The sequence below is a fragment of the Eublepharis macularius genome, chromosome 12 (assembly GCF_028583425.1).
Source record: "Eublepharis macularius isolate TG4126 chromosome 12, MPM_Emac_v1.0, whole genome shotgun sequence".
Lineage (NCBI taxonomy): Eukaryota > Metazoa > Chordata > Lepidosauria > Squamata > Eublepharidae > Eublepharis > Eublepharis macularius.
Genome location: NC_072801.1, coordinates 65,044,633 through 65,071,517, shown reverse-complemented (window position 1 = coordinate 65,071,517; position 26,885 = coordinate 65,044,633). Strand labels below are relative to the sequence as shown.

At 45.9% G+C, this 26,885-nt stretch overlaps 2 protein-coding genes across 2 annotated transcripts; both read right to left on the bottom strand.

The window, feature by feature from the left end:
- Positions 1-381: 381 nt before the first annotated feature.
- KAT8 (lysine acetyltransferase 8) lies at positions 382-9,638 on the bottom strand. Its single transcript, XM_054995374.1, has 11 exons — positions 9,267-9,638; positions 7,796-7,870; positions 6,867-7,042; positions 6,603-6,656; positions 6,331-6,495; positions 5,616-5,705; positions 5,366-5,506; positions 4,854-4,947; positions 4,244-4,394; positions 3,891-4,045; positions 382-1,829 (listed from the first exon to the last, which is right to left on the bottom strand). The coding sequence occupies exons 1-11, from the start codon at positions 9,556-9,558 to the stop codon at positions 1,765-1,767; spliced, it is 1,458 nt and encodes a 485-aa protein (XP_054851349.1). The 5' UTR covers positions 9,559-9,638; the 3' UTR covers positions 382-1,764.
- Positions 9,639-11,464: 1,826 nt separating this feature from the next.
- On the bottom strand, positions 11,465-26,755 carry LOC129340536 (zinc finger protein 883-like). Its single transcript, XM_054995384.1, has 4 exons — positions 26,710-26,755; positions 24,822-24,942; positions 23,179-24,133; positions 11,465-15,274 (listed from the first exon to the last, which is right to left on the bottom strand). The coding sequence occupies exons 2-4, from the start codon at positions 24,904-24,906 to the stop codon at positions 14,506-14,508; spliced, it is 1,809 nt and encodes a 602-aa protein (XP_054851359.1). The 5' UTR covers positions 24,907-24,942; positions 26,710-26,755; the 3' UTR covers positions 11,465-14,505.
- Between the last annotated feature and the right edge of the window lie 130 nt (positions 26,756-26,885).

Here is a 26,885-nt window from a genome sequence, read left to right as displayed (position 1 = left end):
GGTGGCTTCCCAAATTTCTGTTTGTTTCTAGACTAGCAGACAAAAGGACTTGAGGGGGGGGGCAGATGTGTAGAAGGGTGTCCAATTCTATATACATAAAAGGTAGTACCAGTCTGGGGAGGGTGGGTGGAAGTACCCTCTTCTTGATGAACAGTAATCAATGTCTGTTTCCTCCCGACTTGCCAGGACAGGCAGCAAAGTGTCATGTTGTGTACGAAAAGCCTGCAAACCTATGCTCATGCACTGTCTGCCACCATTGTTCTGCCACCAGACTCCACTGGCAGTTCCCGTTTCTAGTTTATCTCCCATTCTCAGCATTCTTTATCGCACCACCAGCAGCAGCAGAGAGGCCTCAATTCAGCACACTCCAACAATGCACCATACTTTTGTCTTTTTTTATTAAAATACTTCTTGAGGTAACAGAAAACACACCGTATACATGGAGCGTGCACCTAAGAGCTGTAGCCGAACTACCATGTGGATATTTCTTCCTATCATGGATGATGCAGGCCTCAGCCCTGCCCCCAGGAACTATGCAAGAAGATGGCTGCAAAAATATAAGCAGCCTCCATCTTCGCCTGACTGGGGCCGAGGGGCTTGCTGGACACTCCCCCCCTCACTGAGCACCAGTGAAGACAGATCCCCCAGTGGAAGAGGGCGGGGGCAGAGAGAGACCCATGACAAAACACTAGGCAGCATCTTCTTCTACCTGGCTATTGTCTGTTGCTTTTAATAAAGGCTGCTTTCAAAAACAAATACTTAGCTTGAAGCACCTGCCTTCTGGGTCTCTTCCATTAAAAGTGGACAACCTCAACAGCTGGAGGGCAAGCTTGCTACTTTTTTCAAGAGCTTCCTGTTGCTATTCCTGACTGAACCTTAGAGGCAGTTTAGCAGCTGCTGGAGGAGAGGGGAGCTGCAGTCCCTTCTGCGTAGTTCCCCTCTAGCTTAGCTGAGCCTAAACTCAAGAACAAGTGTCAATAGTACATGCATTGCCCTTGCTTTTCCCAAACCGGGGGGGGGGGGGGGCTCAGGAACAAAAAGGAGGCAGGGGCCAGAATTTTAATAGCTCCAGTTCTTTAGCATCCATCTCTTTGGTGGCAAGATGATGACAGCAGTACATGTACTGAGATGAAAAAGCCACCAGCTTTTTCAACTCTGCGAAAGTGATGGGTTTGGGAAACTTCTCCCTTCAATACTGGTGCTGCTACCGACCCACTGTCTGCTAATGGCTTCCCACATCCTTTGTACCCATTAGACTGCTGCTTATGTCATGCACTGCTGCTAATCCTTCACCTGTATAACCCACCTGCCACAAGACATAGAGGCAGCCTAAAGCCTGGTCTTGTGGTCGAGCATCTCAGAAACTGGCTGTACTTTCAGGCCTAAAAGGAATGAGATTAAAAGAGGGGCATTCCTTTTCTCTACTGCTTCAAAGGGTGGATCCCAACAGTAACATTCTGCAGGAGGAGGAAAACAGGGCGTACGAGCTCTAGCACGGTGGGGGAGGAGTGAATGTGCCACCTAATAGGAGGAGGAGCAGGAAGGCAGCGAAACTTCACCCGAAAGAGCCAGTGAACCACAGCACTCAAGCAGAGAGGCTGCAACAGCGGAAATGCACCTCCCACCCCTTTTCGCCAACCCATCTGCTCAAAAGCACATCTGGTCAATGCAAGTCCAACACAAATGCTTGGCTTTAGACCATCTCTTAAAATGTAGATGTAAATGGAGGTGGAACCTCTTCTTTTCCTCTGGTCTGCTGTTCCCTCACTTCTTGGAAATCTTCGCTTGTTTGTGTTTAGGAGGTGCCCATCTCAGGCAAAGAGAATCCACTGGAGGAGAAGAGAACAAAGTCAAAAGGAGCATAGGGGGAGAGGCAATGCCAGTGCATTCCATCCCCAGCTACAAGGGGCAGTGCCGGCTGCCCTATCTCACCAGAGAGCAGCACCTCTGAAAGCTTCTCAAAAGGCTATCACAGTTGGGGTGATGATGGAAGAATGCTCTGAGGGCATGAAACTCAATGTCAACATCACCACAACTATGAGAACAGCCACAAGCAAGGAGCATTTAACCCCATTTGTCCAGCCCAAGTCCTGTTGGGGCCCCACTACTTGTCATAAGCACCCTGAAGATACTAGCATTTCAAAAAAAATAAGCAAATGATACTCCTGAACATTTTGGTGGGTGGACCTTACGCAGCTGCCATGCCTCACCCACCAAGTGGCTTCATTACACGTCCTGCCAGAGAAGCTTCTTTATGGAGACAGTTGGGAGGGGGAAACTGGCAAACTCTTTGTGGCTCCTGTTACATAAGTGGTACACACAGACACGTCAGCGGGGGGTGGAGAAGAGAGACAATGCCTCTTTCAGTATGGATCGAAACCTGAAACCGCCCCACAGAGGCTTTGTCTCCTTGCCCTCTCACAAAGCAGTTCCGTGTTTGCACTTAGTGGAGTTTGGGCATACTCCATGACTGAGAAAACAAAGCAAAAGCAGGTAATGAGAACAGGTTTGTATACAGAACTCAATATAGGCAAGGAGGGAGGAGGAATAAATTTTGTGCTCAGACTTGATAGTGCACATTCAAATATGTCTTACTTTGCACTGTTGATTTTGCTTCCAAGCATCAGGTTTCCAAGGGATACAAGGGGGATGACTCAGGAAGACTGGGGGTGGGAATCCCATTCCTCAACCTGCTGTAGCTCTGCTTCCCTGACCTTCTGCTCCTGCATTTCTACACCCACCAGCACAGCAACAAGTAAGGAGAAGCAGGCAGACTGGAGCAACTTCCCCACCCTTTCATTTCCTTCTCAAAGTGGCACTTGCCACCATGTTTTCATACCGTCTGAACTCCACAGGGCTTTCTTGCAGTGTCTGCACATGAACGGATACCACTCTTACAGCTTACCCCCACCCCCAACAGAACTTTCTGCAAACCTGGGGATCCACAGAACCTTGCACTGTACCACAGGAGAAATATCATCCCACGGCACTACTACTTTTTATTGCTTGTGGCTGTAAAGCCTCTGACACCTGACTGGCTGAGTGGGTGTGATGGCTTGTAATATTCAGTATCACAAATTAATAAACAATTTGTAGTCCAGTTTCTCTGAGGGAAGAGAAAGTTGTCAGTTTGGCTGGGATTAAAACTTCACATTGGGGTAGGATAAGGACTGGAAAGAGGACCCAAGACAAGGAGCCTGAAGGAAGATGCAAAGTAAGAATCAAGCTTAAGGTACCTTAAGCTTAAGAATCAAGCTTAAGGTAAAGGACAAGGGCAGAGAGTTGAGTTATTCAGAGTGGAAAAGCTCAGAAAAACAGTGCTTAAAATCAGAAGGGATATAGAAAATTTTATTTTATGTATGCCAATAAAGGCTTGCTTGACTGAAGAAAATCAGAAGGCAATATATGCTATTGGGACAGAGGGGTAAGTTCTAGGGAGACTGGTCAAGATACACAATGCAATCCTAAGAGAGTTACTCCAGTCTAAGCCCACTGAAATCACTTACAGGGTGGCTAAATGAAGTGGGACAAAAGCAGCTAGTTGTTTCAAAAGTAAGAAAATGAAAAAACAATGGGTGTTAGAACTGAACTAAGGCAGAACCAGAGAGAAGAAGAAAGTGGTCAAGCAAGGGAAGTTTGGAGGGCTGAGGACCGCTTGATGGTCAGGGGATGAAAAGAACACAGAATTTTTGGTTCTTGAATCTAGACTTTGACAGAATTCTACCTGTCACTGAAGCCTTGTGACCTGGCAGTGGGAGCAGGGAATAGTTGAATTTCATACATTTACGGCAAACAGCCTGTCAATTCTTGGCAATTTGTTACCCAAATCTAGCTGCACTTGCTTCCTACAGAATCTTGACCACTTCTCCCCAACCTTGACATACTCCTACCTGTGATAGGAGGCTTCTTATACTGGGCACTCTTGAGGTGCTCTTCAACCAACTTGGGGGTGACACAGATAACATGCTGTCCCTTCCAGTACTTGACCATATTCAGTGACTGCAGTGTACTGATAATGTCATTTTGTGTGATGCTCGTCATCTGACTGTACAGGAAGAGAAGCATACAAGATACCATCAGCATGAGCTGTGATAAACCAGGCCAGGAGAATGTAGGATTTATCTGGAAGGCCACTGTGAAGCTGGGGTGGGAGCCTCTTGAGATTTGTCACCATCAGCATTAACGTGGAACTAGAGAACATTGTACTTTCGGGAGCAATACAGGAATCCACTGTTTTCCTCACCTGAGATCTTTGATGGAAAGTGTACCGCGAAAATCCCGGAGGATCTCCAGCAGCACCCATGACCAGTAGCTCCGATAGCTCAACTTGCCCAGGTCTGAGAGAGGCTTCTCTGGTGAACCCACAGTACTTTCCAGCTTGGAGAGCTCATAGCCTATGAAGCAAGAGGTTTAGCATTAAGTCCAAAGACATGGCCACAGCTCAAAAGGCAGTCATCTACATGGGTATGAGATTGTGAGGTCTCTTTAGGACTAAAATCAGAAGGCATAGCCCTCCACCAAGGAAATCTTGGTGCACATACTCCAGACTACAACTCAGATTACCACTAAAGCTTTTTGTCTATCAAGAAGTGGTAAAAAGAAAATATTTTATGTCAATTTATTTAGTGAATACTTACTAGTACACTGGAGATTATATACCATATTAGTGAATATAAAACAACAAAGTAATAGAAAATTATTTCAGGTTTAACTGAAATGGAATAGAAAGACGAACAAAGGGGGACAAGGAGAAAGAGAAGACTCAACCACTAGAAAGAAGTTAAGAGGCTGCCCAACTGTTTCACAGGGTCTTTAGCACCTGTCACTCATGACTGAGAAGGAAACAAGCTTACTGAAAGCAATGAGGAACTTCCCATAACCCCGCCTCTGGTATGGGGGCAAGGTGAGGATGCAGGCCACATTGTTACCATCTGGTGACTCCTTCTCCTAGAAAAGAAAATTGAATGTCAAGGGGTATCAAATGAAAGAACTACGAATCTGTCACTTGGCATAGTATCTGGAGAAGTTTCTAGTCTTTGTGGCTGCAGAGATATGCTTCAAAAGCATGCAGACAATATCTGGTTAAATCTCAGAGGTTCAGAAAGATTTGCAGCACGCAGTGCTTGGGGCTTTAGAGTTCTGCATAGCTCGTTCCACCTCCCCTTCCATGATAAAGGAAGCTGAGTTGCGGGAATGCACATTTTCTTAATTTTCATAAACCACAGAAATACTCTAGCCTTTCATGGTGCAGAATATAGAAATGTTTAAAAAGTAGACAGTACACAAAGCCAGGATCCTGCCCTTCTCAAGAACCACTAGAATGCAGGGTCCCCCAACATGCCACATCCAGAATCAGGCCAACCACCTTGGAGAAATAGCCGACGATATGGGCCCCTTGCCTGTCGACCTCAGTAAGAATGTAGAAAACAAAAGGCTCCACATCAAAATAGAGGGTCTTGTGGTCCAGGAAAAGCTTGGCCAAGAGACACAGGTTCTGGCAGTAAATCTGAGGGGAGAGAAAAACGCTAATAAGAACCTGGACCGCTGGGCAAAACAAAACACTTGGCAACAAGAGAGGACCCAACACACACCAGGGAGCTACAAGGGACCCCCACCTTGTGATCTTTGCCATCCACCTCATACACTGAGATGTTGTTCTTGCGGTAGATCTCCTTGCCTGGTGGTTGCCTCCACTGGCACTGGCCCTTAGAGAGAAAAGAGAATGGTTAGTAGAACTACCCACATTTTTCTGAGTACAGTTCCCTCTGCTAAGCTCTTCAACACACCTTCATTATGTTTTAAACCATATGCTATTTGGTGGGCCTAATATCCCCCACATTTCTCATATTCTGCTGCTGTATCATAGTGGTTAAAGTGGTTGAGCTGCAAATCAGCATTCTCTGGGTTCGAATCTCACTACTGCCATGAATTCAGCAGATGGCCTCACATAAGCCATTCTTCTCAGCCCCAGCTGCCCAGCTGTATTGTGGGCAGAATAATAACATTGACTTTGTTCACCGCTCTGAGTGGAACACTAATCTGTTTAAAAGGGTGGTATATAAGTACAGTTGTTGTTGTTATTATCATTACCTGAGGTCATTATTTATTTAATTTTTTCTGGTGTCCCATACTGAAAATGGATATTGTAATTGCAGACACTGAAGATAAAATGTGCTTTATCTCTTTGGTCTACCCAGCAAAAAAGGAACTAGACAGATATGCTGATACGCATCAATCCCACACAGTCCTTTCCTAAAACTGTTCTGACATCCATTTGCTATCCTACTCAACTCCCAGTGCCCCTGACAACTGCTCTTCCCCCTTGCGTACAAGGTGATAGCGGTAGGTCTTCTCAAACTTCATGTACTTGAGGCAGTACTCGCAGATCCACAGCTTGGGTTGCTTTCCATAATCCTCTGGGAAAGGTGAGAAATACCAAGCATCGATCTCATAGTTTCCAATATGGATCTTGTCCACGTATTTCACCTTGGTGATCTGGAAAGAGACAGCAACAGAGAAAGCTAGGAAACCATTAACATAGCCACACCTTTTCCCAACCCTGTTCAGACAACAAACCAGACCAAGTGCTTTTGAACACTCACTGCTTCATGTTCCTTCTCTAAAGCTGCTGTGGTGGGATCCATCTCAGCATAAGTCTGCAGTGGGAAAAAAACCAGCATGGTGGATGGCAGCAGGCAGTTTCCTTTTGGGCACTGCTTCCTGAAGGACAGAATTCACTAGTGCCATGCTGTTAGCAATAACTCCTGAAGTGGCAATCTGGCACTCAGGATTTTGCCAAGTCCTAGAACTGACACCCTGTAACAAAGCACAAGTCAGTCTCCCCAGCAATGTATCACAGCCATCACCTTCTGCACATGGTTGATCTCATCATGTTTTCGCTTCTGGTTGCGGGTGATCTTGCGCTCAGGCTGCTCGGAGAGCTCATTCATGTACTGGTCTGTGTTCTTCTGCACTGCGTCTTTGACTGTTTTTGTAAGGGCCAAACGGTTCTTATCAACCCACTCATCCAGACGCCGGTTGACTATAGTGACCAGAGAGGGGATTAATAGGTTATCCCTACCACTAGCAGAGAGAATTCAAGACTACAGCTCCAAAAGCTATTTAACTGAAAGTTAAAATGAAGGGATGGTGGTCCCATCTCAGCCTGCCTTGCAAACCCACTGAAGACCACTTCCTCTCCTCTCAATGACAAAACTCAGTAAGCTATCATCTCCAGCAGCCCTAAGGAATCTGTTGAGACTTAAAGACCATCTTCAGGAACCATGACCACTAATACTGTACAGTCGAGGGCAGGAGTACAACCACGCAGAACTCCACACAGCTGTTCTCCTACCAGACTTCAGTGCCCACCTGGAATTTCTGCAAGAGTCCTGACTTCCTCCCAGTCCTTACTAGATCTCCCAGAAGTCTTAACCTCACTATGCCAGACCACACTATTAGGTTTCTCCCTTATTTAACACTCCACGTCCTTCTTTGGATTGGGTCAAAATTTTAGAGTCCTTAGTTTAGGAAACATACAAGGACAAAGAACCTGTCTCTCTAGCTCCTACAAATTCTTGTTCCACAAGTAACTTGGTGACATAGCAAAACTTATTTAAGATATCGGGAACAAAAGCACAGCTTTTGGTATAACTGGTCACATCTGAAATGTCCAGTTAAGCATGTAGAAGGTAACAAGAAACCACTGTTGGCTAAAAATGGAATTGCCCTATTCTCACTAGATGGACACCTTAAATCTCTTCCCCATCTATAGAGAACCTCAAATAACACTCACAGCCAACATAGTGCACATAAAATTCCTCCCTGGCTTCTTGTTCATTAATTCGAGACTGGATCACTTCAGCAGAATCTGCAAAGCAACAGTTCACATTAGGGAAAGTGTGGTTAAGGGGACACCTGAGTACCAACTGATTGAAAATGCAAGTAAATAATCACAGCAACAACCTCAAAACATCATGGCCAAATTGTTCGCTATCAAGCTCCAAAGATGGGAAGGACTTGTGGGCAAAGGAGCACTTGTGGAAATTTTGCAAGTTGTGTAGCAGATATTAAAATGAGCTGCAACCCAGGAGGACACTAGTGGAAATCTCATCTCAGCCATAAAGCTCACCAGTAGCCTTCAGCAAGCTGCATGTTCCCCCAGCCTCAGTCCTTCATCTGTAACATTGGGATAATATTGGTTTACTTTACTGGGCTATTGTAATGATTACTGCTAACAATATAAATAAACAGCTCTAAACACTACATGGCTATGACTTGGATAACCCAGGTGAGCCTGATCTCATCAGATCTCAGAAGCTAAACAGGGTCAGCCTCGGTTAGTAATTGGGTGGGAGACCTCCAACGAAGACCAGGGTTGCAGAAGCAGGCAATGGCAAGCCACCTCTGTTAGCCTCTTGTCTTGAAACCCCCAGCAGGGGTCACCATAAGTCAGCTATGACCTGAGGGCACTCTCCACCACCAAACACTACATGAGCTGTATAAATGCTATTTATTGATGTCCTGCCACAGCAAGAGATCTTGTTGCTACTAACAGAGCAATCTAATGTTCTGCAACATAAGAAGTAGCCCAGATAGATAGTGGAATATTTTAAAAGGTACCCATGACAGGCTAGAACTAGAATTGCTCTAGTCCATTTTTGTTAAAAAAAACACGTATTTTGATATTTTTTACTGTGAATGTTTTAGGGATAAACACGGAAAGCACAGAAGAACTACAGGTCTGGTACCGTGCCTCAGGAAAGGGTTCAACTAGACTGGGATGATAAGAGAGCAAGGAGTATAGAGGATCTATGCATGCAATGCTGAGATGCCTCTATATACATCTGCTGTGGGCTGCTGCTGGGAGATGCCACAGCATCTCTGGGCTGCCATCAAGGGCCACATCCAGCCTAGAACTGATTATTATATGGCCTGCAGGTGGGATCACAGGTGTCATGGCAACAAGGCCTGGGCCCTGAGAAGTAGCGTTGCCAACCTCCAGGAGGAGGTCGGATATCTCTCGGAATCATAACTGATCTCCAGACAATAGAAATCAGTTCCCCTGGAGAAAGACGTTCCTTTGGAAGGGGACTCTACTGTGTTACACCTAGCTGAGGTCCTGAAACCCCTCTCTCCACAGGCTCCACCCTCAAATCTCCAGAAATTTCCCAACGTGAAGCTGGCAACCCTAATAGTCCCCTTGTCATAGCAAGGGGGTAATGTGCGGCGTGGGCCCCTGGGCACCGTCATGGAGACGCTCTTACGCCACGTCCCGTCCCCGCGCCGACACAGGTAAGTCTCGCCGATCTCCACGGTGACTTCGGCCTCTCGGGGGGGCGGCGACGAGGGCGCGTGACTTTGGCCAGCCGGGCCCCCCGCGCTGCCTGGCCCCGGAGCCGCCTCCTCTTCTTCTCGCCCCCCCGGCCCTAGGCTCCGTGACTCCGAGCCGGGGGGGCTCCCCCTGTCCCCTTCTCCCCCGCCGCCACCGTCGTCGTTCCCAGCAGCGGCGGCGCTGGCGGCGTTATCGCTCCCTCCGGGTCCCGCAGTCGCTGCCATGACAACCGCCACGGCGAGGCTACTGGCGCGGGCGTGCGCGCTACTCCTCCACAAACAACGGTTTCCAACGGTCCAGGCCGCAACCGGAAGTGATATCCCCAGATGGGAGGTCACCAGAGAAACTGGGTTGGCGCGTGAATGTGACGTAAAGCGTTAGTGGGAGTCACGTGACGAAGTGACTCGCAAGAGATGATTGGGCACGTTGCTAGGAGACGGAGGCCTCCGAAGAGAGAAGAGGCGCAAGCGGCCGTAGTTCGGGTAGACGGCGCAAAATCTAGAAGCAGAACCGATCTGTTAGGCAGATGCTATCCAAACGGAGGGGGAAAAGCTCATTTTTATTCACTTATTGATTTAAAACATTTATTAGCCGCCTTTCTACCTTAAGGAACTCAAGACGACTTCCAGTGTAAGCAACACAATAAACATAAAGATACATAAAACCACAATTTAAAAATCACAGTTTAAATGAGCAGAAGCCAGAATCTGCCCTGACCTGGTTAGCCTAGGTGAGCCTAATCTCATCAGATCGGAGAAGCTAAGCAGGGTCGGCCTTGGTTAGACTTGGATGGGAGACCTCCAATGAAGACCAGGGTTGCAGAGGCAGCGATGGCAACCCACCTCTGTTAGTCTCTTGCCATGAAAAACTTACCGGGGGTCGCCATGACTCAGCTGTGACTAGAGGGCACTCTCCACCACCCGCCAGAATCGAGTCCGCATAACACTGTCGTACTGGCCTCCCCCCCCCCGCCCCGCCTCCAACGTTACGACCTTCTGTTGTTTGTTTCTGCTTCGCAAAATGCAAGTTCTTTGATCTAAAATCTCCAACAAACAACCTCCCAGCATTCAGCATCTAAGGCTGGCATAGCAAGATTTTGGGCTGGAAAAACCTTTTCCCTCCATTTTTAAAATTTGTGTAGCATCAGCCTGATGAAGGGTTCTATAGAACCTGAAAGCTTGCATGATGAGTCATTTGAGTTGATCTCAATAAAAATTACGTGTTGTTTCTCTGAAGATACAGGCAGCCAGTTCCCAAGTTGTGGGAGCTGCTGAAGGCCTTTTTTCTCTCCTGAAATAAGAAAGTGACATCTTAGACACACGGTGGCAGCTAGCTGTGGCTCATCCTAATAAGGAGTTAAAATTGTTTCCCCTTTAGATTATGCCAGAGAAAGAGCTATCTGTCCTCAGAGGAGCTCTGTTGTGTGAGGCAACAATTCTGTGCGCACTTTTTCTGAGAATAAGTCCCACCAGTAAGACTTATCTCCACATAAACTGGTCCAGGTGTGATCGGCATGTCACTTTCAGTTTTAAGAGTGCCTTCTCATTGGACTGAGGCTAGTTCAGAGCAGTGAGTTAAGCAGAGATGCAACAAGCAGCTGCCCAAAGGGAGGAAATCTGGCTAAGGTTCTGCTGAGGAGTAACTGATTGATACAACCATGCTCTACAGAAATATGAATCAACAGTCAGTAGAAGATGGTCAAAATGCAAGCACAGAGCAGTGATTCATGCAGTGATGCAACAGGCAGCCTCCTCTGAGGGCAAGTAATTTTGCTGAATTTCTTTATGGGAGTGATTGCGTGATGTACAGAGACACGAACCACACAGCAAACTCTCCTCTGCATGTCAATACTTTGGGCCCTTAGGAGTCTTAAGTTTTAAAAACTGGTGGGCATTACTGCTCTACTGTCTGTCAGAATGTTTTCCAAGGACTCTGTCTCAGAATGCATTGTCCCCACATTGACAAAAGGTAGTTTTTGTAAAGTGAGATGAGGGGAGAGATATTGTATGGGGTTGGGTGAAGGAATCATGTTTTAATATTCCACATTTCTGGAATAAACTCAGTGTGCTGCAGAGAAAGCCAGAGATTTTTAGACTGAAATGTCAGTGGTTTTTAATGATGCATTAGAGAGCAAATGGAGGAAAAACTTTCACAGGAACACAATACGAAGCTAATACACACACAGGATAAATAGTCTACACAGACTTTTGCTCATTTTTCCTCCAAGAACAACACTATAAAATTTATTTAACATATTAACATTGGGCAGTGGGTGATTCCATTGCTCCATGTTAACAGAAATGGAAATAAGGCTTTTTTCCCCTGTATGCCCAGAGTCTATGATTATTAGACATGGATTATTTTGAGGTGTAATGTTTGGAATCTGACTTCATGCTCTAGGGGCTGTTACATCAACTTGAGCTACATTTGTGTTTCTAACTAGTTTTATAGTCTTCTGTATACCTAGGTTACATTGTTCATATATTCTGGGGGTTTTATTGATTTCTGTTTATCACCACCAATTTACTTACACATCTTGTATGCATGTTTGAATTTGCAAAGAAAACTTAAGAGATCACGGCACGAGTAGACTAGATCCTTCCAACTCAACAGTGCAGGTGCTGTATTGAAAAAGTGACAGAATGCAGCAAAATCCAATAAAGCCCTGAAACCATCAGGTTTCTTTGCCACTATAACCTCAATACCTCAATGTATGTGAGAGAACGAGTCCATATTCCCTAAGTAAGTCTCACATACATAGAACAAGCTTGTACACCATCCAAGAATGTCCAGCACTTGATAAGGGAAGATAGATAAACGTGTGTGTTATTATGTGCAGGGCTACTCTGCTAAGCTGCAGCTTGGAAATCAGAATTTCAAGGGTGTCAGTAAAATTGTGGGATTCCTTGCAATGTCATGGGTAATGCTTGGCACAGCTCTGGGATTACATAGCAATCGATCTTAGATAACAGATACAACAGTTGCTTGTGACAGCAGAATATCTTGGGCTGGCTGTGATTATGTGAAAAAATTCTCATTATTTGTAGAAATCGAGAAAATTCCGATTTCCTTTGTTCCCCCCCTTTTTTTGGAAACCCCAACCATTCTACATGAGCCATTGTTCCTTCCACCTTAGCCAAAGTGTGAGAATGACAACAAAGCAACATATTGACTTCCTTTTAAGTGTTCCTCCCATTGGGTGTCATTTCGGATGTGGTGCCAGCACTTGCAGGCTCTACTGTGCACATATCTGAAGTGCAATCTATTCAGTGTGCCAAACGTTTGTTTAAATGTTCTGTCATGTCTCAGATTCTTAATATACTTTCCAAACTTACTCCATATTTCAAAGGTATTAACTGAGGTGTCGAGATGCAGTGTTGCTACTTGTCTGAGATACAGCAAAGCACTAAAGCCTGGGGTGGCTTCCTCTTCACAGCTGTCTATTCGCATTCAGGGGTGTGTGTTTTTGTAGACTCAAATACCAGATCGACACAGTGACATGCAAGGTTCTTCGTTCAGCTATAGAGCAGTTTTTCTTTTCTATGCTAACCCGTGGGAATTAAAATTCTGGCCCCTATGAACACACTGTTGACTAAAGGAAATGACTACAAAAAGACAGGATCCTCAATGTGAGAGATGAAATTATTAATGAAAGATAGGCACCTCACTGGCTACAAACCAGTACAATTTCTAGCTCAAGGTAGTCTTTTTGGAAAAGTTTGGAGGAAATAACCTGGAGAGGCCTGTTCAGTCTTACTGAATAAGGGCATCATCCAGCCAAAGATGATCACTCCAAAGACTCAATCATTTTAGTAGAAGAGAGTTAAGCACCTATTTAATTCTCTTCTGTTGTAATCAACAGTGTTTGGGGTGTTTAATTTTGGCTCAATCTCTCCCAATTCCCCTTATATATAGCAGCATCCCACTCCCTCTAACAGTTAAATGTCTCCTGGGTGACCCTTACTTTGCCAGTTGGACGTGTCTTTGAAGTAACAGTGAACTTACGGTTGTCCGCTGAACATTCAAGGGTGTCAGGAACATGGAATGAATTAAAGAGGTCAAAGGAGATTACATAGGGTTCTTAACAGCCAGTGAGCCATGAGAACCTTCTAGAATTATCCAGAAGAATGGTCTAAGATGGACTCCATTATGATATAGCTAGGTGATGTCACGAGGTTTTCACAGTTATTCTGAAGTCTCAACAATTATCAAAATGCCTTCATTCTCAAACAAGATGAAGGCCACAAATCACATGGTGTTTCTGTATGGATTACCTTAAACACATAAATAGAGAAGCCATCCGGTTATTCATTGGAATTGTAAGTCAGAGGTGATATTTTACAACTGTTCTCTATCTGATGCTCTACACATGCCATAAGAATAAACCCCACAAATGAGGACAAGAAACTCCCTCAGAGATCCAATTGCTCTCTTCTATGCAAATGCCGTAAGTATTCTAATAAAAAGAGCATCACAATATAATCTTGCTTGTCCTTCAAATTAAAAAAGGGCCAGGCCCAGAAAATACACATTTGCATGCCTTCTTAGGCAATACTGCAAACATACAAAAAATAAAATCATTTTGCCTTTCCACTAAACTGGGTGTTGATACCATAAATACATTAAAGGAAAGTCATGGCATCAGTAGTGAACCATCTTGGCATTTGTGCATCCCATAAGAATGTAATTCTATTCACATAATCCTTGTGAAAGTGGGTATCTTCCCTTTGAAAGAGGGTCTCAAGCTGGCATCTCCGTTGCCACTACCATAAATACACTCTGAAACAAAATGGCCTCAGTTTATTTTGCCTCTTTTTCCTGTTGACACACTACGGATGCGAATAAAGGAACTGCCATAATCCAAGAGGGTAGCTCCTTGAAAAAGAGGCTGAAACCTGTATTACTAGCCTGGCCTCACAAATTTGAAATCCAATGCATACTTAACTTGGCAATAAACCCCACGACTCCATTCAGTTCAATGGGACTTACTTCCTAATCAAAATGCATGAGTGGACCATATATATGTGACCAGAAATATTTTTGGGAGCTCCTAGGACCTACTCAGTAATGAGATGCAGGGCTGGGCAGTTTATGGACCACCCAGTTTTGGCAGGATTAACTGGAGTCAGTCAGTCTACAGAGTATCAGAAGACCAAAGGCCAAGGGCTGGTCTATGCAAGGAGCATATTAACACTAGCACCCAAGGTGAGCACAGAAACGTGGTCCTCTCCAGGGTGGACGTGGGCCTGATGGCGTGGGAACTGCTGCTTGTATCGGAATGTTTTCCCACAGGCAGAGCAGGCATATGGTTTCTCTCCCGTGTGAATTCTCTGGTGTTTGACCAGTTTGGAATTGACATAGAATCCTCGGCCACATTGGGCGCATTTGTAGGGCTTCTCCCCTGTGTGGATTCTCTGGTGTTCAATCAAGGATGAGCTCTGGGAGAAGCACTTCCCACACTCCTCACACCGATATGGCCGCTCCCCAGTGTGCACACGATTGTGTGACACCAGGTGGGTCTTCTTCTTGAAGCATTTGCCGCACAGAGGGCAGGGAAAGGGCTTCTCCCCCGAATGTGTGCGCTCATGCTTCAGCAGGTTGGAACTAAGGGAGAAGCGCTTCCCACAGAGGGAGCAGGAGTAGGGCTTCTCTCCCGAGTGGGTGCGCAGGTGCTTCACAAGGTTGGAGGTGCGGCTGAAGGCCTTGCCACACTCCCGGCACGGAAAGGGCGTCTCCCCGGTGTGGGTCCGCTGATGCTCCGTCAAGGCAGAACTACGGCTGAAGCCCCTTCCACACTCTGGGCAGGCAAAAGGTTTCTCACCAGTGTGGATCCTTTGATGCCCCATCAGCGTCGAGCTTTGGGAGAAGCGTTTTCCACACACATTGCACACAAAGGGCCTCTCCCCTGTGTGGATTCTCTGGTGTTCGATCAACACAGAACTCTGTGAAAAGCTCTTCCCACACTCTGTGCAGTGGTAGGGCTTCTCCGCTGGCCTGCGGCTGGTGGGAGGAGGAAGAGGAGGAGGAGGGGGCTCCAAGATGCCCAAAAGGTTGATAAAGCCTGGAGGATCATGAGAAGCCTCCTTGGCATGGTGCCTTCTCAGCTGACTCCTCCATTGTTGCTCCTCTGCCTGAGCTTGACTTCTGCAGACCCTGGAGATCTGTGAGTTATTTGGGTGATGCAGCTGTGCCTCCCTTACATTCCCACTTTCTTGGTCCCTCTGTTGTCTTCCTGGGCTACTTTCATACCCTGAGACCATCTCTGTCTGCTCAGGACTCAGAGGTGCTTCTAGAAACAACTCTTCCATCTCTTCTTCCTCCGGTACCTCCTCTGGAAGATCTTCTGTCTCCGATTGACTTCCAACCTCAGTGCTTTCTAAAAGGAAAACAAAAATGCGATCTGCTGAGGAAATTGAGCAAAATTGTTAAGGATATTGCAATCACAGTTTCGACAACAGTAAAGTCAGGTTATTTGTCCCAAAAACACTTTCTGGGAACACTTGGATGGGTGCAAATAGTTTGTTATGGCACAAGGTCAGGCTAAGGCCTGGTTTAAACATGCCATGTAGTTGCTTTGTTGGAGCAGTACAGTTTGAGATGTTGGAGGTATGGAACGTCCCATGGGCACATTCTTTTGCCTTAGACTGCAACACATTTAAATAAGGCATCAGGAGGATTCTACCATGTCAGGAACATGGGGGTCAGCTGTTAGACAAGAGGCAAGGAAAAGATGCCACAGCTTTCCATTGACCAGGCACCCCAGCTCCAAAACAGTGCATTGGGAGAGTCTTATCGTAAGGGTACGGTAAGCAGCCAGCTGGTCAATTTGTGTATGGTTCTGTTCAAGGGAAGGAGTTGAGGGAGTGGAATTTTCAAGCTGGGCTTACAGTTAAATGGCTTTTCTGAAAAAAAGTTCACACTGTGTTAGGGAGTTTTAGCTCTCTATAGAAAGAGACGGCCTCAGACGGTCCCGTCCTTTTAAAAAGAGCAACTAGAAGTGCAGCTGTTTCTGGAGAATCGGGGTCATCTCTTCGCATCTCATAATTGAAGCACAGCTGGGCAAGTCTCAGTTGCAATGCCCTGAATCTTACAATATCCATCGGATGAAAATGTTGCTACCAACTCAGGCTAAGATTAGGAATAAAACATATATTGTTTCTGTCTTCTGCTATGGATTATACAGCCTTGGAGAGTGACAGTGGAGAGTAGCCTTTGTAGCTCATTTCGGTTTTATGTTGCTTTTCTTCATAGTAATCAAATTAGATACTTTATAGTGCCATCTTAAGGCAAGTGACGCACTCCCAAGGCCACTGATTTCATTGTTTAGGGTATTACTCTTACTGGAATGATCTTTTCTTCGATAAAAAAGTCAGTGGTGAGATACTGCTATGCAGGGCTTTTTTTCTGGGAAAAGCGGTGGTGGAACTTAGTGGGTTGCCCTCAGAGAAAATGGTCAGACAGAGGGGATTCTCTGTCTGGAGATCAGGGGGCGGGGCCACCAGCCATGTGACCATTTTCGAAGTTCCGGAACTCCGTTCCCCTGCGTTCCCCCTGAAAAAAAGCCCTGCTGCTATGTATTAATAGTGTTTGAATTAATTGTAAGATTTATTTATTCTATGTTGATATGAGCGAGCTAAATTTTATATGATTATTCCAAATGAAATGAGTTTTACTTTAAAAAATGGGTCATTGCAATGTGAATTGAACTGGGAGTTGCTAGCACATTTCTCAACTCTGCCACTTATTTAGTTTGTTACCTCTGGGCACTCTCCCATACTAGCTAACAGAGGCTCCAGGAGTGATAGAATTACCACACAATCCTAAGAATACTTACCTGGGAGTAAGCCCTGTTGAATAGTCCTCCGTAGACATGCTTAAGATGGCAACAACAACAACAATAATAAATTTGTATACTGCTCTTATGGACAGATTAGTGCTCACTCAGAGCAGTGAACAAAGTCATGTTATTATTATCCCTACCATGCAGCTGGGAAGCTGGGGCTGAGAGGCTTGCTGAGTTCATAGCAGTAGTGGGATTTGAACCAGCAAAGTGCTGCAACACAACCCAATTACTTAACCACTGTACTACACCAGCTCTCAGGGGCCAAACATAGAAGTCCCTCATAGGTCACATGAATCAAAGCAACAGACACAAGATGGTAGTCAAACACTACAACCCATCACTTCTTACTGCCTTTCTTTTATCATTCCAGATATAACCAGGGTCTCCTTTTCTGAATATTCACACTACCTAGCTCCAGAGAATCCCCTTGTTTTTAGTCTCAGTGAGAGTTACACAGGATTGAAAATTATTCCAATCATAACTTCTATTGCAGTAGCTATTTTAGTGAAGGAACAACCTTTAAAGATGTACAAAAACAACCCGAAGAAGACCTCTGTGTACCTCAATTGCTTTCACACACAATTTTTTTAAAAAATCCCCAGCATTTCCACCAACTTGTATAACATCATACAAACACATAAGTTTTTTTTTTGAACACCTCCCTCTGAAGAAGAATCTTGTATACCTCTCGCTTCTTACATTTTTACACGAGTTGACCATAATTGCCTTATTTCTGTTTTTAATCTGGAATTGAATATGAAAACCACTCCCCCCCATCTTGTGACCTAGCAAAGATTTATTCTTCATTCTTACCTGTGTCTCCAGATCTCTCCCATTTCTCTGTTTCTTGCAATTGCTTCTGTTCCATCCTGAGCAGCGTCACTGAATTCTATCAAATCTGAAACAGCTTTTGCAACCCTCCCGCCTCCTCTCCCCGCTCCAAGACAGAAGAGAGATCAACCCCACAGCATTAGGCAGTTATAACAATCCCATGGTTTGCAAATCGGTAATGCCTGCAGAGTGGCAGAGGGAACCCAGTGATGATGTCACATCCTCATACCAGTTCACATGATGCAGGGGGAATCAAAGGGAGAGGGGAGGAAGAGGAATGCTGGAGGCAGTTGCTAGGGAACCAGAAGAGAGAGAGACACACACAAGGCAAGGAGGGGCTAAAGGAAATGAGCACTTTCAGTTCCTCTTATGCCTAATAGCTTGTGCTAAGATAGTGATAAATACTGCCACCAGGATATCTTTATATATTTAAAGAATATATATCTTGCCTCTCCACACCTGATCTCCAAAGCAGTTTCCAAACACAAATGTTAAAAAAATAAAATACCAGGATTTAAGTCCAGTGGTACCTTAGAGACCAACAAGAGTTTCAAGATACACACTTTTGAATAACATTTATATACCGCCCTTCAGGACAACTTAATGCCCACTCAGAGCGGTTTACAAAGTATGTTATTATTATCCTCACAACAAAACACCCTGTGAGGTGGGTGGGGCTGAGAGAGCTCCTAGAAGCTGTGACTGACCCAAAGTCACCCAGCTGGCTTCAAGTGGAGGAGTGGGGAATCAAACCTGGTTCTCCAGATTAGAGTCCCACACTCTTAACCACTACACCGAGAGTCAAAGTTCCCTTCTTCAGATACAAAAGTTTTGACTCAAAAGCTTATACTCTGAAAATCTGGTTGGTCTCTAAGGTGGACTCAAATTCTGCTGTTGTACTACAGTCCAACATGACTACCTACCTGAACTAGGATAAAATATACATTAAAGCGGGTTAAAATCAATAGCATGGCCAATATCTGCAGGAGTTGTGGGGGAGGGGACACAGCCATAAATGGCCTCTGAAGAAAGAGTTCCTCCAGCAGAGATTTCCTCCAATTCCCCCCACCATACACACACAGTGCAGTACAGACCTCTGTACTTTTTTGCCCCTACACTGTTCTTGTGGGTCCACTAACCACCAGGAACAAACTGAAGGAGGGCAGGAGGGGGGAAGTAGGAAAGTCCTGCTCTGTGAAGTCCATAGATGGTTGGATACACACCATTAAAAGGGGGAAGCCAAACCAATATGCTGGGGATCGGGGATGGCATTCTATATTGAGGGTGCCCTGGCAGGAAAGGGTCCACTCCTGATCTAATCTAAACCCATCTAATCTCTAAAGGCTCTGCTGAGCCTGGAAAAGAGGTAGGTTCATACAAGGTTAGGCAGCCCTTCAGAAACTCCATTTAGAGTTTTCTAGACCAGTACTTTGAACTGCACAAACTGGAGGCCTTTAGAATTGCCCCCTTTCTTCAGCCAGTTCACTGTTAACTGCCACAGAAACGCATTCCATGGCATGCTGAATATATATCAATTCTCGACAATCAATTAGACTGTACTTCCATCTAGATTTACTCTGACTGGCTGTGGCTCTTCAGGGACTTAGGCAGAGAAGGGCCTTTAACCAGCTTGCTTAGATCCTTTAAGTGGAGGCAGCAGGGATTCAATATGGGGCCTTCAAGGTGCAAATTGTGCACTCTACCACACAACCATGCCTCTCATGCAGGTGGCAGTGGGGAAATGGTGGTGACCTCAACAGGGTTTTTGCTTTTTATTTCGCCAAAATAAAGTGACCAATGTCACCTCTTCTTCTTCATTGCAACCCATGAAATGATACTGCCATGTCCGTGATGTCCGAATGTCAAACCTTTCCAGCCAGCTGTTAGCCAGATCTCCCCGAGGCCTTGTGTGCTCTGACCATTTGTGCTGTTCTTGAGTTGCCAACTCCTCAGGAGGACTGGAGAATGAAGAGAAAGCAGTGGCTCATTTGGATATGTTGACTCACTTATATATAGGGACAACCCCATATCTAGCATAAGTCGCTTTTTGAAAGCCAGTCCTAGGATCAGAGTGTCTCTGAGCATTAGTACTTTCCTGCTTTCAGGGTATGGCAGAAAAACTACATAGAAACATTTGAAATAAATTGAGGGGAATTACCTCAGATGATAGGGTAGAGCAGTTTATGTAAGATTCCTTTTACTTTCATGCAGCTTGTTTGGAATTGAATTAGGTTGACGCCTAGTTGGGGAGCCTTCTATCGACCTAGTCTTTTTTTATCCCACCCTTTTCCATTAATAATTTTACCTTTACAACAAGCCTGCAAGGTGGACTAGGCTGGGAGTGTGATTGGTTCAAGGATACTCGGTGGGCTTCGTGGCAGACTGGAGTTTCGAACCCAGGTCTCCCAAATCCTAACCCAAAGTGGTAAGCCCAACATTGCACTGGCTGTCTGCCATTCTGGCTCCAGCTGCTGAGATGAACTTGGAGCATGAGGGTGGGGTGGGGGGAACTGATCTGGTAGCTTTTCTCTGCCACTTCTGGCACTGATGGATATGGGGAGGCCAGGCTTTATATTAGGAGAGGGCCCAGAGCTTTGGCCCAGATCCTTGGCATGTCTGCAAGAAATGATGCCAAGAAAGCAAAAGGGGGTGGTTGTGTCAGTCTATTGTAGCAGAATAAAACTAAAGTCCAATGGCACCTTAAGGACTAACAACTTTTATTTCAATATATGCGATTCACAGTTCACTTATTTACATATCCGAGGAAGCTGTGACTCACAAAAGCTCATAGTGAAAGAAATGTTGCTAGTCCTTACAGTGTCACTGGACTTTTGTTTGATTTTGCCAGGAAAGCAGCCTTTCACACTTTCACAAATATACAAACAGCGTTGTGCACTGCGACCAACTTTTCCAGTGCCACAAGCATTCAGTTCAAACATTCATCTCTTCAGCATTAGGGTGTGTGTGTGTGTCCGATTCCTTTTTTAAAACAGGAAGTAACACTCTTCAACTGGGCAGTTTACAAAGCCCAAGGTAGGAATATCCCCCCTACCTCATCCTGCTTCAATCTCAAACTTCTACCCCAAGCTAATGTAATCCAATGTAAACAATAGTCCTGTCAATCCACTTATGTTTAGATGTTGTAATTGCACTGAATTTTTTTTAAAGGATGATTGCAGTGAACAAAATAACTGGGAGAACAACATTTATTTTTATTTTTAATGAACAGGGTTTAGATAATACGGTCTGTTCAGAAATGAAGATCCCCCCACCAGGGTAGTGATATCTGACTTTTTAAAAAAATCGTATTTCAGGGATATTCAAGAAAGGAAGCCAAAGTGCCTCCAGTACTTTAAAAACAATGGGGCTATTTATCCTCTGTGAATTTACTTGGACAGAGAATGTATTGCTGCTCTGCCTTTCTCCTCTGCAGTCTAACATGGCAATTGAGAAGTGCTTTGTGAAAAGTTTAAAGGTTCATGATAAACATGGAAAGGGGGTCAAAACATTTAGTGGCATCATAGTTCAACTGTGAATATAAGAAGCTTGGATCCTACTCCCAAATTCCATGTGTGCTAGACAGCCTTTGGCATAGAGTGCATTTCCTTTTCCGCTAGCATTTCCATTTTCTGAAGATCAATGGTTTTCAATGAGCTCTTGTGCAAAAGGAAGTACTTCACAGGAGAGGCTGTTAGCATGCATGGAACTCATTTATAGGAACCAAGCAGATGTTCTTGGGTTGGATCCAACCAACGCTTCTGCGGCTAAAAAAGACAGAAGGAGTTTTCCTTCATTCCTCCTCACCTCTAAGCAGTGAGAAAAAGGGGAGACAGAGGAAAGAAGCAGAAGGGCACAGAGCAACGAATGGGAGGGGGCGGTAGGATAGCTTTGCAAAAGTTGTCAGGCTACAAGAAAGAAAGAAAGCGAGAAAACAAGAAGCCAGGTCTCTTCCCATCTGCAAATACTTGGCTGCCTGGTCAGTTGGAGGCAATTTTCCATTCACCATAGGTCAAGGGTAGGAAACCTTTTGTGGCCCAAATGTCAGAAAAAGATGCAACATCTACCTGTGAATATGTTACAGCACGGCACACAAAATGGAGAGCTGGGGAGGGATGTAGTAGGTCAGGTGAGCTTAGAGCAAGCCAAGCCCCAGCAGTGTTGCTAACATCACTGTGGATTCGACTGGAGGCTGTGCAGGTCTCGGAGATAATGATGGGCGTAAGTCATGCCAGCAGAGCTGCCAATGCCTCCAATCGCTGGTCAGAGATCTGGCCCTGGATGCCAAGAAAAACGCCCTAGTGTGCTGCTGTCAGCACAAATGCCAGGGGTTGTCTAGCTCTGCCATAGGTGACCAGGGGACACCGTGATAACCATCAGAGAGATGTGGGGAGTGGCTCTGGATCTGTGGCAGGGCCTCTGCTTTAAATGCAGAAGATCCCAGGTTCAGTCCCTGCATCTCCAGTTAAAAAGACCAGGCAGTAGTGAAACACTTCAGCCTGAGACCCTGGAGAGCTGCAGCCAGCCTTAGACAACACTGACCCTGATGGACCAGTGGTTTGATTCAGTATAAGGCAGCTTTGTGTGTTTGTGTGGGGACTGTGTGGACTTGGACAGGGAGCTGAAATGAGTTTAGTTACTGAGCCTTTCCTGAGCTTACACTTAATGTGCAAATTATTCAGAATCCCTCATATTTTTTTTTGCAGTGTTTTGGGGGAGAAAGAAAGATGGAGTTCACCACATGGGACTGCACTAAAAAAAAACCAGACTAGATGGCATACAGTGAAATCCTAAGTAGAGTTACTCCAGTCTAAGTCCATTGAAATCAATGGGCTTAGACTGGAGTAACTCTGCTTAGGATTTCACTGTCAGTCAGTGAGACCAGGGGAGCGGAGAAGAGAGATCAGGTGCCTGGGTTGATGGGCCCAGGGAAACTAAGATTCAATTCAAGGGCCAAAACTGGTAAAACCACAGCCTGGAGGAGGCCTGGGCCAAAACTCCACAGGGGCTGATAGGGTGAGAGGAGTGTAAGAAGTGAAACAACCCTACAGAAGAGCTCTATGCTTTCTCAGACAGTTGTATGATCGCAGTCGTCTCTGCCTGAGGGCCTACAGGGAGAGCGGTTACTGGTTCGCCCTCTTCTGAATGCACCTGTTTCTGGTGCCGGGTAAACTGGGGTTTGTAACGGAAAGCTTTCCCGCAGACCATGCATGCATAGGGCTTCTCTCCTGTGTGGATTCTCTGGTGCTTGATGAGGTTGGAGCTCACACAGAAGCTCTTTCCGCAGTCTGCACATTTGTAGGGCTTTTCCCCTGTGTGGATTCTCTGGTGCTCAATAAGGATGGAGCTCTGGGAGAAGCACTTCCCGCACTCCTCGCACCGGTAAGGCCGCTCTCCGGTGTGCACCCGATGGTGAGACACCAGGTGGGTCTTCTTCTTGAAGCGCTTCCCACAGAGGGAGCAGGGGAAGGGCTTCTCCCACGAATGGGTGCGCTCATGCTTCAAGAGATTGGAACTAAGGGAGAAACGCTTCCCGCAGAGTGCGCAGGTGTAGGGCTTCTCACCCGAGTGGGTGCGCAGGTGCTTCACAAGGTTGGAAGTGCGGCTGAAGGCCTTGCCACACTCCCGGCACGGGAAGGGCGTCTCCCCCGTGTGGGTGCGCTGATGCTCTGTGAGGGTGGAGCTGCGGCTGAAGCCCCGCCCACACTCCATGCACGTGTAAGGCTTCTCACCCGTGTGTGTGCGCTGGTGCTCCACCAGGGTGCTGCTGCGGCTGAAACTTTTCTCACACTCGCTGCATGTGAAAGGACGCTCCCCTGTGTGGATTCTCTGGTGCTCGATCAGGTTGGAACTCTGTGAGAAGCTCTTCCCACAATCGGTGCAGTGGAACGGCTTTTCTGGCACACGTCGGGTTGAACTGGCGGCTGGTGGGTCTTCGAGGATGCCCAGCATATTGATGTAACCCCCCAAACTTGGCACATTAGAGCGCCTGCGCCGACGTCTGAACGGTGGGGGAGTTACCTGTGGCTTCTCTTGGCTCTTGCAGATCTCTTGGAGGTTCGGAGCAGCACTATCTAGGGATGACGCGTTTGCAAGGAACTTCATTTCTCCCTCAGTCATCTCATTATCTAAGTAGAAAAGGAGACCTTTTTACAGAATTATAAGCACCACCACATTAAAAGTGCTGAGAAGTTTTGTTCCTCAACCTTATCAAGATCATAAGAATTGCTATAATTGGTCAAATCTCTTGCCTGGGTTCATGGTTCTGTCCTCAGTTAACTTCATTCCATTAGAAAGTTATACATTGTGTATGCCCTGCTTGTAAATTACTGAAAAATAATGGCTGTGATGCATGCCTGCTTGGAAGGATGGCTTGTAGCAGTCCTTAGCCCCACATGTGTAGAGAGACTGACGCAATTCAGTAGCAAGGAAAAAGTGCTTACACACATCTGGGGTGATCTTATTAACGCTACACATGTGATTACTAGTTCTGAAAACAGCTTCTAGGGCTCAGCCCTGATGGATCCTGGCTCTACTTGAGTTCTACATCTGCCACCTGGCACAGAATCCAACATAAAAAGAGGAAGTTCCTAAGAGCTGATGATTCTGAGACATCTTTATGTCCATCCTTTCTTTTCTCCCAAGCTGGGCATAGTTATTTTCAAGGCTGGTTCTGATTAGACAGTATGGGCATCGAGGTTGCAAAATATGTCTCCTGGAGTGGTTTGGGGACAGAGATTGCACACCTCTGAAAATATTTAGCCAGTCAAAAGAAAGAGGGCATCACATACATTGGTGGTTTCTGTCATTTCTCACCTGAACAAACTTTGATGCTTGGAATCTTCCCTTCTTCAGAGGCAGGAAGTTCTGGGACGTGTACACTGCCTTCATTTTGGGCCATCCAAAAGACCAAGGAAAACTTTGCTGAATTGAAAACCTGCTTGGTGAGAGATGGAGAATCAAGATTTTAGATGCTCTTTCTTTATGGGAAGCTCCAGTCTGTATGTCAAAATGAAAGATATTGCTATACAAACGCACACACAAGCTGCCACAACTATACATCTTCCGAGAATATGTAGGCTTTTGAACTTTTAATTATCTCATACAGATAATTCCAATCATTAAAAATAATTACACAGACAATAATCACAACACATCAAACTGACACAGAGGTAGGTGTCAAATAACCATGACTTAATTTGAGCCTGTGAGGATGTAAGAATTTAAGAGCATATCAAAAGCACTCCTCTGTAAGCATAACTGTAGCTTTGGCAACTCTACTTTTAGTGCTATTTTTAAAAATTAATTTGTGATTTTTCCTCTTTTTTTAAATGAGCTTGGACAGACCAGGATAAAATAACAACAAACTGCTAAAGTACCAGGGCTTAGATCAAGCAAGGCTTTAAGCCCTTGAATCTGGCTTTAGTGCCAGGTTTCAGCCTAGAATATGGGCACTAATAGTGCATCCTAAACAGATTTACACTCTCCTGACTTCAGTGGACCTAGAAGAGTGTAATTGTTTAGGATTGTACCGATAGTGTCTCTGAGAATGCAAGGAGTGCGCTTCCTTTGCTAAACAATTTCATTAAACCCTCAACCATCTCGGATCAAGGGGAAAGCGCTTTCTGGGTCAGAGGGTGGGCCTTCCAAGCAGGTTTGAATCCACAAGTTTACCATGGATAAAGGAAGCAGAAAAAGTGTGTGAATTGGATGACGATCAAGGCGGAAAAAAGAATCAAATCAAAATGTACTACAACAGGTTACTGGATGGGATGCTTCCACCTGTGGCCAGACACTTGCTTTGTTCTGCACAACACCTGTGGCAAACAGACTGCCTGAACTGTGCAACATCATAATTTTGTAAAATTTCCTAATGCTGGATGATGGGGATGTTGTAACCTTGTAGTCTGTGATTTTACAGCAACTCAGAGCACCTGAGCCAGCAAGAGGATGGTGCAATCCAGACTAGGGAAGGACAAAAACTTAGCTATCAAGGGGCAAAGGTAACAAAGCACATGTGTGTGGATAGTTGAGGAGGTGGAGAATAAAGTAACATCACAGGTAGCTTCCGGTGGGTAGCCTTGCCAGTTTGCAGTAGAACAGCGGGATTTGAGTTCAGTGGCACCTTAGAGACCAACCAGATTTTCAAGGTATGCGCTTTTGAGAGTCAAACTTCCATTTGTCAGATTTTTCAAGGGTATAAGCTTTAGAGAGTCAGAGAAGGGAGGTTTGATTCTGGCAATCTAGTTGGTCTTTAAGGTGCTACTGGACCCAAACCTTGTCATCCTAAACAGGGTTGGCATTATTTCTGTCCACTCCGAAGGGAAACCCACACTTCCACACCGCCCCCACCATAGAGACCGTGTGAAGGTGGAGACAGCATGGAAGGGCGGTGTGGGGAAAGAAAAGGAATTCCCACCCAGCAGAAGCACGCCTTGGCACTATTCCGTCCTCACCCACCCACCTCAGCCCTAAGGGGACTGCAGTGCAGGAGGAGAAATGGGCTGGAGTCGTAAATTAATCTCAACACCCCCACCATTGTGTTTGCAGGGCTGGAGCTGCTGCCAAATCCTTTCCTGCCCTCCTGCTGCTTCCCCAAGGCCTCTCCACCCCCAGCTCCTCCTCTTTTGCCTCCCAGCTGTAAATTCAGAAGGCAGCCCCCCAGGGCCACCACGCCTGCCTCCCTCCTGCCCTCCCTGCTCACCCGGGGCTGCAGCGGCTCACCAGGCGCCCGGCCAGCCCCCTCTGCAGGCGCAGCAGACGGTGTGCCCCCACGAAGGCCGTCCCCCGGAAAACCCGTCCCGGCGCTGGCAGTTCCCCCTGCTCAGGCAAGCACCGCCTGCCCGGCTCTTCCTGCGGCGAGGGGCGACTGCCGCGGAG